General features: G+C 38.3%; 2 protein-coding genes across 10 annotated transcripts in view; both read right to left on the minus strand.

Moving 5' to 3' along the window:
- Nucleotides 1-2,600, minus strand: part of CCDC169 (coiled-coil domain containing 169) — a 51,987-nt gene extending 49,387 nt beyond the window's left edge. For 2 of the 3 annotated variants that reach the window (XM_006927230.4, XR_006593978.1), the window contains exons 1-2: nucleotides 2,462-2,600; nucleotides 648-727 (exon numbers count right to left, since the gene is read on the minus strand). In XM_006927230.4, coding sequence (XP_006927292.1) covers nucleotides 648-727; nucleotides 2,462-2,544 — 163 coding nt within the window. In that variant the 5' untranslated portion in view covers nucleotides 2,545-2,600. The remainder of the gene's footprint in view (nucleotides 1-647; nucleotides 728-2,461) is intronic. The other variant, XM_019825458.3, reaches the window with a different exon arrangement.
- Nucleotides 2,601-10,075: 7,475 nt separating this feature from the next.
- Nucleotides 10,076-14,656, minus strand: part of SPART (spartin) — a 91,287-nt gene continuing 86,706 nt past the window's right edge. For 5 of the 7 annotated variants that reach the window (XM_019825498.3, XM_019825488.3, XM_011285953.4 and 2 more), the window contains exon 9: nucleotides 10,076-11,730. In XM_019825498.3, the coding sequence (XP_019681057.1) occupies nucleotides 11,457-11,730 (274 nt within the window). In that variant the 3' untranslated portion in view covers nucleotides 10,076-11,456. The remainder of the gene's footprint in view (nucleotides 11,731-14,656) is intronic. The other 2 variants (XM_023250868.2, XM_045052025.1) reach the window with 2 other exon arrangements.

The following is a 14,656-nucleotide window of genomic DNA, read 5'->3' on the forward strand; positions in this document are numbered from 1 at the left end:
CACAGCACTCGTCCACCATTCTTTCAACACAAATAGCCAAAACCTAGATAAAGATTTTAAAGTTATGGCCAAATACAGCAGTTAAGATATGAGAGGTATTAAGTTAAATAGAAAACTTGTATTTTATTATCTACCAAAAACAATAATGCATTGATGTCATGTAACAAAAGTTTTGCTAACTAATGAACATTTTGAAGTTGTAAGTAGGTGAATAATTATGCAGTAACACGTTTGACATTGGAAATATTAGTTTTAGGGGTGCCTGGGTGGCTCAGTTGGTTACACATCTGACTTTGGCTCAGGTCATGATCTCATGGTTCGTGGGTTTGAGCCCTGCATTGGGCTCTGTGCTAACAGCTCAGAGCTTGGAGCCTGCTTCAGATTCTGTGTCTCCCTCTCTCTCTTCTCCTCCCCAACTCATGCTCTCTCTCACTCTCGCTCTCAAAAATAAACATAAAAAAATTGAAAACAAGAAAATATTGGCTTTAAAGCCTAATAATTAATAAATTATTATTAATGCTGCCAAAAAGCAGTGCTGAGATCTTGGTACTACTATTTCCTGTATTTAATTTAATGCACTACCAGTATCTTGGCAAAATAAACAATAATTATACCAGAGTCACATATAAAAATACTTATTTACATACCTTTGTCATCAGTATTGAGTTTGGCTTCCAGTTCCTCTATCTTGTGTATTATTTCAAGCATTGATAGTTGCACTATATCCCTATTATTACAAATATCTTGTTAATTATGATCCAATTATAACATGAAAAGAATAACACATATCAATGCACAACTACTTTAGGAACAATTTATTATGAAATGTCTCTAATTGAAGGCATGGTTGACAATCAGAATTCAGGCAAATGGAGGCTTCTGATTACCAAGGTTGACAAGGACACTAATATGCGCTAAGGCTCAGAGGCCTCCAGGTGACCATTAGAAACCCTTTACTCTTAACTTAAATATGATCCCAAGAAGTTGTTATCTGGGTTCTCAAAGACCAGCAAATGAACTGTAATTTATTGGAGAACGGAATAGCTAGGTAATAACTGATAATCTGAAACAAAGAGGAAAAAAGAAACACTAATAAAAAAAAAAACCCACACATATACACACACATACAAATAGCATTCCAGAGATGATGTATTTAGGACATTAGTAAATTAGCACATTAACTATTAAAATTTGATGACCAAGGGGCACCTGGGTGGCTCAGTCGGTTGAGTACCCAACTTCGGCTCAGGTCATGATCTCGCAGTCTGTGAGTTCAAGCCCCGAGTCCGGCTCTGTGCTGACAGCTCAGAGCCTGGAGACTGTTTCAGATTCTGTGTCTCCCTCTCTCTCTGACCCTCCCCCGTTCATGCTCTGTCTCTCTCTCTGTCAAAAATAAACATAAAAATGTTTTTTTTAATTTGGTGACCGAATCATTTATGCACTATGTATTTTTGGTTGCCTATTATGTCAAAGCATTGTGCTAAATGCTTAAAATACTACAGTGAATAAGTGAACTGAACAATAGCAACAGCAGCGGCTTCCACTGAATGCTTATTATAAGTGGATGAGAAGTGCTTTACATTCTTTTCACTCAACCCTGCCAACAACCACATCAAGTGTAATAGTTCTTAACCTATCTTAGAGTTCAGAACACTGAAGCTTTAGTGGTTCATTAACTTGCCCAAGATCAGGTACTTACTAAGTGATATGAACTGGGATTTGCATTTATGCAGGATTCCTCTTAAGTACTTGCTCTTATAGTCTACTGCCTCAGGGAATATACAACCTGTCCTCAGAATGTTTATGGTTTAGTATCAGATCAAGAAATAACTAACTAAAATAGTGTGGCTGGAGCCACAATAGAGGAAAGCTCAGGAAGCTTTAGGGCACATAAGAGGGTCTAAATCTTGTGGGGCTGGCTGGTGGGACTGGGGTTATTTAAAAAAAAAAAAACAACAACTTAAAATGTTTCAAAGATTTAATACGAAGTATAATGTTGAGTATTTTTAAGTATATAGGAGAGGCGTCATTTTTACAAAATGCCACCATTTTTTAAGTTCTTCTAAAGGGATGGGATGAAAGATAAGCATAACTAAACAAAACCTTTGGAATTTGAAACAGAAAAGCTGAATTCAGTGGAACATGAAAACCAGACACATAGGTTAGCATTATAGTATACGCACACAATACACTCCCATCTGATCTGATCCTAAAGACAGAAAATCCTACCTCAAAATCTGCCTATTTCTAATACCAAATGCTTAATCAAAGAAGCAAATGAATCTTTCCTATAAAACACTGATTTTAGATGTCGCCAGATCTCCCCGGGTATTAATCACACTGCTTGTGTCACATCGACCTCAGCTTGGAAGGGCGGAGCACACACAGGTGCATTTCCTTGAGCCACGTGTACCTGAACCCTACACGCGCGCGAAAGTCCGCGCGCCGCCCTTCAACTCACTTCTGATGGATTTCTTCCAGTAACTCCTTTTCAAGGCGGTCGGTGCTCACACCGTCGAAGTTGGCGCCTCTTCCTTCCTCCATAGTGTCAGGTCAGAAACGTCCCACGCCCTTCCCCTCTTACAGCTAACACCACAAAACCTGACACCCTCCCAGAAGCTGGGAACGTGAGGGCATTGTCTCGAGCTGTCACTGAGGTTTACTGACTCACAGTCGCCCGCTCTCGGCGCCTCGCGGTGACGTCACAGGGCGTTGCCCGGGAGCCGGGAAGGGCATTCCGAGCGAGTCGGGGAGCAGTACGCAGGCTGAGCCTTGGAGTGCTGCTAACACAGAAAGAGGTCTCGCTGCCCCGGGAACACTTCGTCGAGAAAAGTTCCTCTGTGCCCGAAACCTGCGGCCTCATTCCTTTTCCCAAACTGGTGGAGGGGGCACGTGCACCAGCCACATGGGAGTAAGGAACCATTGGCTCTGGTGCTGTTTTAAACACTGACCCAAGCCCACTCTTCACTTTACTCTTAGTCCTTGTTAGGGAAATGTGGAATCCAAGAATGGCTGTGTCTTTCTTTGCTTCAGTTTACCGAGTACCAGAGGCTCTGGTTAAGAGTGAAGAGGAGCAGACCCTGAGAAGGCACTGCCTGACCTCTGAGTTTCCAGTCCAGATTGTTCTGTCTTTGAGTTTTGACAAATCTGGGGACTGATTGTCCATGGACATAGGTCAGAGCTGCCCACTACAGTTTGAAATTTCAAGCTTATATTTGTAATCACAAAGTTTGCATTCTGCTCCTGATAGGTCTGTGCTTTAGTATTATCCCTGGCTCCCATCCATCTTTGACTAGAAAGATTGATCTGCCTTTTCCTTTGACTTCTCTGGTGCATTTTCCCTACTGTGAATCAGTTTGAGAAGTGTGAATGTGAGACCTTGTTGTCTGACAGAAATCAGCACTAGTACTCTGGTACAGAATTTATTTTGCTTACTGCTTGATCTTTAGTGCTGAGAAGAGGGACCCTTAGTAGTTATGTACGGTTATGCTAATAAACGACAATTTCAAAGATTTTTTAAGCATAAAAAGCACATGTGGTAAATGCTTGTTTCATTCGGTTGCTGCTTATCAGCATATTTTTGGAAAGTTGATAATTTATGGGAAAAATATAAACAGCAAAAGTTTTCGACCTATGGTTGCTACACTTAAAGTTTGTGTAAAATAGAATTGTTTATTAAATGCATGCTGGAGCTAAGCAAAGTCTTCAATTAGAAAGTAGGTTTTAAAGGAGAAAAGAGATTAAGGAAGTTTAAAAATCTATATTGGGGGATATTTTAAGCATGGGGACGGTTTGGAATTGAATTGTTTGAATAGAACATAAATGTAGTAACACATTTGATGGATAACATGTTTAATGTCCAAAAGAACAACCCAGATTTGTAGGCAAAAGAGAATTTTAAGCATTTTGAAGAACGAGTGCAATTAATATCAATTACGTACAAAGAGATGCTAAATATGTTCACTGCTTTAAAAATAAAACATACAGGGGCGCCTGGGTGGCTCAGTTGGTTAAGCGTCCGACTTCACCCCAGGTCATGAACTCACGGTTTGTGAATTTGAGTCCCGCATCGGGCTCTGTGCTGACAGCTCGGAGCCTGGAGCCTGCTTCTGATTCTGTGTCTCCCTCTCTCTCTGCCCCTCCCTAGTTCATGCGCACGTGCATGCTCTCTCTCTCTCTCTCTCTCTGTTAGGAAATAAATAAACTTAAAAAAATAAAACTTACAGTTTAAAAAGAAGTGTAATATGAAGGGCACCTGGGTGGCCCAGTTGGTTGAGCATCCAACTCTTGGTTTTGGCTCAGGTCATGATCTCAGTTTGTGAGTTCAAGCCCTGCTCTCCACCCCCCCCAGCACTGTGCTGATGGTGCAGAACCTGCTTGGGATTCTCTCTCTCTCTCTCTCTCTCTCTCTCTCTCTCTCTCTCTCTCTCCCCCCTCTCCTGCTTGCTCTCAATATAAATACTTTAAAAAATAAAAATAAAACATAAAAAGAAGTGTAATATGAAAGAATTCTGTCAATTACTCAAGTGGTATGGCAAATCCTGCATTCCCACTTTTGTGCTTAGCCTGCGACAGGTTGTGGGGAGCAAGTTGCAGGTCTCCTCTCAGACACTCACCAGCGTCTATTTCCTGCCTTGGTGGCTTTCTCCTTTCTTCCCTAGCCAGAGTTCTCAGTTCTTCTCTCTTATAGACTCTCCTACAGACTTATAGGAGTGGGGGTGGGAGTGAGATAGGGATGGTAGAGGGATAGTCACGTATTATATATTCTTCCAAATCTTTATGATTTACACCTAAACAATAGCTTTTGAAATATCAAAAGCCAATAATTGATGTTTTTGTTCTCTGGTTTCTTTGTAGAACCCCCTGCTTCTTTGGGTCAGGAGGAGCAAGAATTCTCTCCACCTGTAATGCTACTTCCAGATCACTACTCTTCCATCTTCATGTAAAAACTCACGCCTCTGGTGCTGATTCATAGGGGCACATGTACCCCAATGTTTATAGCAGCACGTTCAACAACAGCCAAATTATGGAAAGAACCTAAATGTCCATCATATTATAAATATATATTTCTCTTGGTAATGTGAAAGAATGAAATCCTGCCATTTGCAGCAACGTGGATGGAACCGGAGGGTATTATGCTAAGTGAAATATGTTTTCACTCATATGTGGAACTTGAGAAACTTAACAGAAGACCATGGGGGAAGGGAAGGGGGAAAAACAGTTAGAGAGGGAGGGAGGCAAACCATAAGAGGCTCTTAAATACAGAGAACAAACTGAGGGTTGATGGGGGTGGGGGGGAGAGGGGAAAATGGGAGGTGGGCATTGAGAAGGGCACTTGTTGGGATGAGCACTGGGTGTTGTATGTAAGTGATGAATCATGGGAATCTACCCCCAAAACCAAGGACACACTGTATACACTGTATGTTAGCCAACTTGACAATAAATTGTATTAAAAAAAAATTTAAAAAGTTACAAAAAACCCCTCACTCCTCTGATATGCATGGCTTTTAAATTGTTTTTAATTTCAGTTTTAATTCCAGTAAAGTTAGCATACGGTGTTATATTAGTTTCAGGTGTACAATATAGTGATTCAACAATTATATACATTACTAGTGCTCATCACAGTGTGCTCTTAATCCCCTTCATCTATTTTACCCATCCCCCCCACCTACCTTCCCTCTGGTAACCATCAGTTTGTTCTTTATACTTAAAAGTCTGTTCTTTGTTTTCTTCTTTGCTCATTTGTTTCTTAAATTCCACATATGATGGTATTTGTCTTTCTCTGACTTATTTCACTTAGCGTTATACCCTCTAGATCCATCCATGTTGTTGCAAATGGCAAGATTTCATTATTTTTTAATGGCTGAATACTTCTGCATTGTATATATATACATCTCCATTCATCTATCAATGGACACTTGGGCTGCTTCCATAATTTGGCTATTGTAAATAATGCTGCAATAAACATGGGGGTGCATGTATCTTTTCAAATTAGTATTTTTGCATTCTTTGGGTCAATACCCAGTAGTAGAATTATTGGATCATATGGTAGTTCTATTTTTAGTTTTTTTTAATGTTTATTTAATTTAAATTTGACAGAGAAAGAGACAGAGCATGAGCAGGGGAGGGGCAGAGAGAGAGGGAGACACAGAATCCGAAGCAGGCTCCAGGCTCTGAGCTGTCAGCACAGAGCCCGACGCAGGGCTTGAACTCACGAACCATGAGTTCATGACCTGGGCTGAAGTCAGACGCTTAACCGACTGAGCCACCCAGGCGCCCCTATTTTTAGTTTTTTGAGGAATCTCTATGCTGTGGTCCACAGTGGCTATACCAGTTTTCATTCCTACCAACAATCCATGAAGGTTCCCTTTTCTCAAATCCTTGCTGTACTTGTGTTTTTTGATTTTAGCCATTCAGACAGGTGTGAGGTGATATCTCATCTTGGCCATTTTTGTTATCTTTGGAGAAATATCTGTTCATATCTTCTGCTCATTTTTAAATTGAAAAATTTAGTGGCGCTTGGGTGGCTCAGTAGGTTAAGCCTCTGACTTTGGCTCAGGTCATGATCTCACGATTTGTGACTTCAAGCCCCATGTTGGGCTCTGTGCTGACAGCTCAGAGCCTCGAGCCTGCTTCAGATTCTGTGCCTCCCTCTCTCTCTCAAAAATAAGCATTAAAAAAAAAAACCCATAAATTGGAAAATTTGTGTTTTTGGGTGTTGAGTTTTATGAGTTCTTTATAGATTTTGGATACTAACCCTTTGTCAGATATGTCATTTGCAAATATCTTCTCCCATTCCATAAACTGACCTTTAACTTTGTTGACTGTTTCTTTTGCTGTACTGCTTATTTTGATGTAATAGGGCTTTTATGGTTTCAGGTCGAATTTCTTTTAAGAAATGTTTTTTTAAAGTTTCTTAAAAGTTTATTTAAAGTTTTATTTATTTTAAAGTTTTATTTTTATTTTTGAAAGAAAGAGCGTGAGCAGAAGAGGGGCAGAGAGAGAGAGGAAGACAGAATCTGAAGCAGGCTCCAGGCTCTGAGCTGTCAGCACAGAGCCCGGTGTGAGGCTGGAACTCATGAACCGCGAGATCAGGACCGGAGCTGAAGTCAGATGCTTAACCCACTGAGCCATCCAGGTGCCCCTCAGATCTTACATTTAGATCTTTATAATATATTTTGAGCTTATTTTTGTGTATAAGAAAGTGGTCCAGTTTCATCCTTTCACATGTAGCTATCCAATTTTCCCACCACGATTTGTTGAACAGACTGTCTTTTCCCCATTGCATATTCTTGCTTCTTTTGTGAAATGTAATCATGAGTTTATTTCTGGCTGTTCTGTCCCATTAAGTGTCTGTTTTTGCATCAGTACCATAGTATTTTGGTTACTATAGCTTTGTAATACATCTTAAAATCTAGGACTGTGATGCCTCCAGTTTTGTTTTTTTCAAGATGGCTTGGCTAGCTAGGGTCTTGTGTTTCCATACAAACTTTAGAATTATTCTAGTTCTGTCAAAAATGTTGTTGGTATTTTGATAGTGATTGCATTAAATCTGTAGATTGCTTTGGACAGTATGGACATATTAACAGTATTTGTTTTTCCAATCCACGGGCATGGAGTATCTTTCCATTTGTGTTATCTTCAATTTCTTTCAGTGTTATATGGTTTTCAGAATACAGACCTTTTACCTTCCTGGTTAAGTGTTTTCCTAGGTATTTTGATTTTGGTGCAGTTATAAATGGGCATTCCTTCCTGATGTAACACCATCTATTCCTCACTTCCCAAAGACTTCACAGTCATCCATTGTCTGACTTTGACATCAAAGTGGTCTTTCCACTGGAAGTCTTGCCCACACCTTGACCTTCAACTTGCAACTCTCATCACTTTAATCTCCACTCCACTTCCACAGCTATACTCTGAATCCTGTCATCAGAGTGGCTTTAACTCAGAAAACTTAAATTAACAAAACTACCACATACCAAAACATCATTCTTTTAGGTCCCAACTCAGATACTCTCTAAATAACAATGTTTTGTTAACCAGGGATATTGTCTATGAAGCTTCTTAAACCTGCAAATGCTGGGACCCTGTCCCTTATCACAGAGATCTTGGTTCTTTAATAGCACACTCTAACAATTTGCTCTTCAGCTGGCTTCCAATTTTGAACAAAATAGATTAGTGTGTGTATGTGTACAAAGAACACTCTTCATTAGTTACTGTTTCCTCCAATGAATAGCTTCTCCAGGGTGATCAGTTTCTTCACTTGTGACAACTTTTTACATAGAATACATTTGAAGATATTACTTGGAGTTTTTTTCCCACCTCATCGATGTTCTTATAATTTTTAATTCATCTTTCTGTATCTTGAAAATATATTGTGAATAGAAAAAAATTTTGAAGAAAACAAAGCTATCGAGAAATATAATGTTCTTAGTATTTCTGTTGCTAAACTAAATACAAAACGGTGAAAACGATAGGAAGTCTTGAATTTGGCAAGAACAGACCAGAGAACTAGTTTGTTTGTGCAGAGCTTTACTCAGGCTTACCTAAAAAGTGAAATATAAAAGGATTTCTGGCTAACAAGCCCTAAGCTTCACTTTTCTTAGCTTGGCCTAAAATACCCATGAAGGCAGAGAAAAAGACAAGCTCACACTATCACCAAAACCGAAGACTAATGATCCGTTTGGTAATAACTTGGGCAATTTTCTACCAAGTATCAAGAGAGTGGAACTGTAATTTAAAATAAAATAAAAACAACTAGTGTTAAGCAGCTGGAGTCAGAGGATATCTATAAAGGCCATTTGTCCTTTCCTATCTACCTCAGTTTAAGAAAGATGTCTGGCCTATCACTCCATGTAGGTCTCTCCTTTTTGAGGTTAGTGTAGAACCTTTTTCATACTTTTAGATCTTTCTCAAGAACCTCTCTTTGATCTCTATCTCAGTTTCCGATTCTATAAAATGAAACTGTAATAGTATGTAACTCATAGGAATGTTGTGAGGTTAAAATGAGTTAATGTATATAAGAGCACTTAGAACATTAATGGCTCACAGTAAGCACTACATAAACGTTAGCTATCATTATTTCTAGACAGTTGGTGCCTTGACGTACTCCCAGAAAACTACCCTATACAGCATGAGGAAGGGACAGTCTGTTGAGGCAAAATGAGGAAAAACCCTGGTAGCAGTAAATATTGAGAACTGTTGTTTTTCATATGGTGTATCTTATGGATACTAAACAGCAAAGCAGAGCTACTAGGTAAGGGCCTCTATACAGTGAAAACGGGACTACAAAGCAGCTGTGATGGTTAATTTTGTCAGTTTAACTGGGCCACAAGATGTACACACACTTGGCCAAGTATTATTCTGGATGTATCTGTGAGAGTGTTCCTGGATGAGATTAACATTTCCATCAGTAGACCTAATAAACCAGATTGCCCTCCCAAAGACAATGGACCTCATCCAATCAACGGACCTGAATAGAACAAAAAGGCTAAGAAGGAACTTGATTTAGTTGAACTTGGTTTAAATCCTTAGTTTTCTGGCCTTTATACTCAGACTGAAATGGGCTCTTTTTGAGTTTTGAGCCTACAGGCTTTCAGAATGGAACTTACACCATCAGCTCACCTGGTTCTCAGGCCTTCAGACTTGGACTGAAATAACACATTAGATCTCCTAAGTCTCCAGCTCACTCAAGGGCTATCTTGGGAATTTGCAGCCTCCATAATTTCATGAGTCAATTCCTTGTAATAAATCTCTTTATTCTCTCTCTCTCTCTCTCTCTCTCTCTCACACACACACACACACACACACACACACACACACACACACGTATTTATCTCCCCTATTCTGTTTCCCTGGAAAACTCTAATATAGAAGCTATACTTATGAAGATTTTGTCTGTCTAGCCATTAATATGAAAAAGCAACCCACAACCAAGTAAGCAGAACGGAATAAAGGAAAATGGACAACACAAATCCAATTTTTCTGACCTCTGGTCTAAGTGAACTTTGTAATCTTTAGGCTCCACTATTTGTCATCCCACTTCTCAAACTTAAGGCAGAGACTGACTGGAAGCTATATGCCAACTCATTTTTATTTCCACTTTAATAAGTAGTACATTATCCTTGGCCTTAGGGAAAGGATCCATCAATTCTATGTGTTCCCGAAATACAACCCTGTGAACACATTTGAGGACAAGCAATTCAGAAAGTTTATTCACAAAGCACATTTTTTAAGACAGTTTCAAATAAAATCTAATAAACTAAGTAGCCATTAGATGTTTAGAAATATTAGAATGGACAATAGTTATGAACACCAGTACCAATCATTTTAAATCTGTAGACAAAAATAAAATGCCGTTAGGTACTTATTTATATATTTGTACCTTATAGGTCTGTAAGTGTCCTGTCTTCTGCCAGAGTGGAAACTGTTAAACCTACTTGCCATGGCTTAAGTCTAAAGCCTTCACATTCTTTACCATGACTATGAACAGAACATTTTCTAACAATTTATTGGCTTTCTAACATATAAAATTCCAAAGACTAAATCCCAAACTAAAAATATATTTACCATCCAAAGAATCCTGCTTGTATTTTTATAAAATTTTAGCCTCTTGGAATAACTTAAAGTGGATATGGTAAAATGATTTCTTAAAGCAACTTTGTCCTATTAAGCTCATGATATCACTTCATATTTTAACACAAATCATACACCAAAATTTCCTAAGTTCCTAGTAGATCAACACCAGTCTAAATCCAGAAGACTTAAAAATCTTTGTATTCATTCTAAATCAAAAAGGCCATCCCACTTCCTAACAAAGATACAAGCTACCAAATAATTTTATAGAACCTCATTTTGTTTTTCATGATTAGCCTAGTCCCTGTATTGAAAAAATCTTTTAAATATTATCTGAGAGTTTTTTTAGTTTAGGATTACAGTTTTTGGGTCTAGCTTACACACTGAAAATTTTGACAAGTACCTAAAAAAAAAAATCCACAATTAGTGCAAAACCAGGAGATAATATTTTAAGTTGGTCTTTCCAAGTACAACTCAAGCTAAGGTTACTAAATGAGAAATTTTATGTAAATATATAATTTCCTACCTTGCTTTATGAAAGACGGCAAATACAAAAATAGCTTAACATTAGGTTTAATGAGGTTTATTAAAGCAAATGTTTTATTAGTCTTATTTTAACTGCAAAAATATTTTAGCCACATTTAGGAAAAATAAACTAACTGAGACTATATAATCCTGTATTTGTAAAAGCCAGATGCAAGAATACAGATTCTTTCCTTTTAAGTAGAATACATGCTATAAAGCTTATGAAACAGTCACTTTGTAGGAATGAATACATTTTTAAAATACCGGTTAATCTGTGGGGAATTCCACATTTGCCTATTAAAAAAAAATGCATCCACCTTGTAAGGCTTTGGTATAGGTGATTCACAGCACTTCCATCATTTTTCTTTCTTCTTTGCCTCATTCTTCTCTCGTTCCTCTGTCTGCTCACCTTTCTCCCTTTTCATGTTTACATTTGCTCTTCCTTCTTGGTGTCCCCCCTTAGAATTATCAACTATTTTATAGTCTTCAAGGAGGGTTTGTCCTGTTTGTTTTGCTGTTTTCTTCACCATTGCTTTGATACCAATGTTGTCAATATTATAGGCAGTTACACCAACATTGATGGCAGAATCCACTGCATCATGTGTAGCTTCTCCTGCAGTATGCCCGTATCTTTAAAAGATTAGAAAAAAGTGTAATGACATTATAAATTTAAATTAAGACCTTCTTATTTAGTATTATATAAGTCACATGATTAGTATGTTATTCCTAAAAGCAAAATCAAAGATTTGGTTTCAATTTTTTTTTTCAATTTAATAACTTAAAACAAAGTAAAAAATAAAATCAAACTGTGCCAAAGCTATTATTTCTCCTTTAGCAAAAACTGTGTGAAAATAAAATCAAGCTAGCCAAGATTAATGTAATAAAGACTGTTTATGATGAAGAATAAAATGTAAATTATAATCAGGGTACCTGGGTGGCTCAGTCAGTTAAGTGTCCAACTCTTGATTTCAGCTCAGGTCATGATCCCACAGTTCAGGAGTTTGAGCCCCGTGTTAGGCTCTGCACTGTGTGGAGTCTGTTTGGGATTCTTTCTCTTTCTCTTTCCCTCTCTCCCTCTCTCTAACCCCCTCACTGTCCCATCCCCACTTGTACATGCTCTTACCCAAAATAAGTTTTTAAAAATGTAAGTTATAATAAAGGTTGTTAGTCATTTTATTTTAATCCACCCCTTCTGGAAATAGAAGAGAACTTTCAGTGAAAACAACTATAGGACACAAAGAATCGACAGTCACTATAAATGGTTTTGAGTTCTATGTTAACCAGACTTTGGTAACGTCTTTAAACTATCAGAATCTGAGCTTGTCTTTAAGCAAAGATTGTATAACACTTTCTCCCTCACTCCACTCCACTCCACTCTGCTGCACTCACTGGCCTTTTTGCTATTCTTTGAACCATCAAGCATACATGTGCCACTTTATGACCTTTGTACTGGCTGATATTTGCCTAAACTATTCTCATACCAGGTACTCACATGTCTAACTGCTTCACCTTCTTTCAAGTCAGGTAAGTATTGTATTCTAACTATCCCGCCGATTTCAACTGCCTTACCCCACATGCTCCACCCCACGGCCAATCAATCCCCCCTAAAGCTCCTCCCTCATTTTTTTTAATGTTTATTTATTTTAAGAGACTGAACAGGCACACACAAGCAGGGGAGGAGCAGAGAGAGGGAGAGAGAGAGAAGCCCAAGCAGATTCCATGTTCAGCACAGAGCCAACGCTGGGCTCGATCTCACAAACTGTGAGATCATGACCTGAGCTGAAATCGAAGTTAGACACTTAGCCAACTGAGCTACCCAGGCATCCCTTAAGCTGCTCTTCCTTATTCTATAACATCACCTGCTACATACTCTAGAACTTATTTACTCTCTTTGTTTTGGTTTGTTTATTGTCGGTCTTGCTAGAATATAAACACTATTATCATAAAAGTACTCTGCTGTATTAACATATCCTATGCATTGAGAAAACTGACATTCAATATTTGTTAAATAAATAAATGAGTAATTCCTGCCCTATCCATCTGAGAGTTTCTTTAGCATCAAACATACAGCAAAATGCTAGCGAGATTATACAGGCACTATACAAAATAGTATTATTGACAATTATCGATATATGTGTTTAATATCATTTCTATGAGAAAATACAAGTTGAGGACCTATACAAGGATACTGAAAGTTATCCCACTGTATTTTCTCTTTCCCTTTTTAAAGTACCAGGTTTTTATAGTTCTCCTTGCTTAGCAGAGAACTGCCTAAACAAGCAACAACAAGAGGGCAACATTTTACAATTGTCTTCAGGATGCCCTCAAGTTTCATATGTGCTTTGTGACCTGTATCTGGACATTTTATACTAACACTGGATCTGCCCTCTGAATTAACAAGTTCTGTATTACTGTAAGTTTGGCCTGGAATAGTGGTTTGTGATCCTACTAGCTTGTTCATGCTTGGTTTTTTTTTTCAACCTCAGGGCGAATAATGTGAATCTTAGTTCCTGAATGAGGATTCCATTATATCCTTAGCCTAATTTTAATAATTAGAGTCAGAGAATGGCAGAACTTATAATGTGCCAAACCTTACATCCATATCACTCTTGACTGGGGACTTCTCACCAGTTACCAGACATCAAAGCTTCTTAGCTGCTTTCTGCTGGTCTCTATTGCAACCCTTCAGCATTCCATAGTACTTGCTGATGTTGCAGAAGACATGGAGCTTTCTCACTGTCAATCAAGCCCCACAAATACCAAGTGGCAATGGTTATGGTTATGGTTAAATGAGAAGAAAGGGGTGGAAGAATTGGAAGAGTGACCATAACTCTTGGTTGAGCAGGTTTCTCTTAGGGCTTTTTTCTAGGACTGTGTGACTAAGAATTTGGCCATATTAGTGTTTATGAATACAGGAAATCCTCCAGATCCATGAAGTTCCACTTCCCTAATCTAATGTTGCAGTTTGATACCTCTAACTGCACTCACAGTATTTAAAAAAGAATTTTTTTTAACGTTTATTTATTTCTGAGAGAAAGTGAGTGAGCACAAGCAAGGGAGGGGCAGTGAGAGAGGGAGACACAGAATCTGAAACAGGCTCCAGGCTCTGAGTCATCAGCACAGAGCCCCATGCGGGGCTCGAATCCACAAACCGTGAGATTATAACCTGAGCCAGAGTCTGACGCTTGATTGACTGAACCACCCAGGTGCCCCATTCACAATATTTTTATATATAACACAATTCTAAAGGCTACATTATTAGTAATAATGTGCTAAAAAAGGAGTCTGTGTTGGTGCCCTGATGTTTTGCTTGTTTTTCCATGCTATCTCCATTTCAGCAAGAATTCCTGTTAATTTGGGGAGAAGTATCAAACTAGCAGTCAAAGAACTAGATTCTAATACCAACTGTGCCAAAAACTAGCCATATGACCTTGATGAGGTCTCAACTTCTTTACATTTCATTAATTTTTTTTCTTTCATCTCATAAAATGAGATTTGTAGGTTAAAGCACTTTGAAAATTCCACAATACTAAATGTATAATTATTTTTAAAGACC

This window comes from Felis catus, chromosome A1 (genome assembly GCF_018350175.1).
Source record: "Felis catus isolate Fca126 chromosome A1, F.catus_Fca126_mat1.0, whole genome shotgun sequence".
NCBI classification, from domain to species: domain Eukaryota; kingdom Metazoa; phylum Chordata; class Mammalia; order Carnivora; family Felidae; genus Felis; species Felis catus.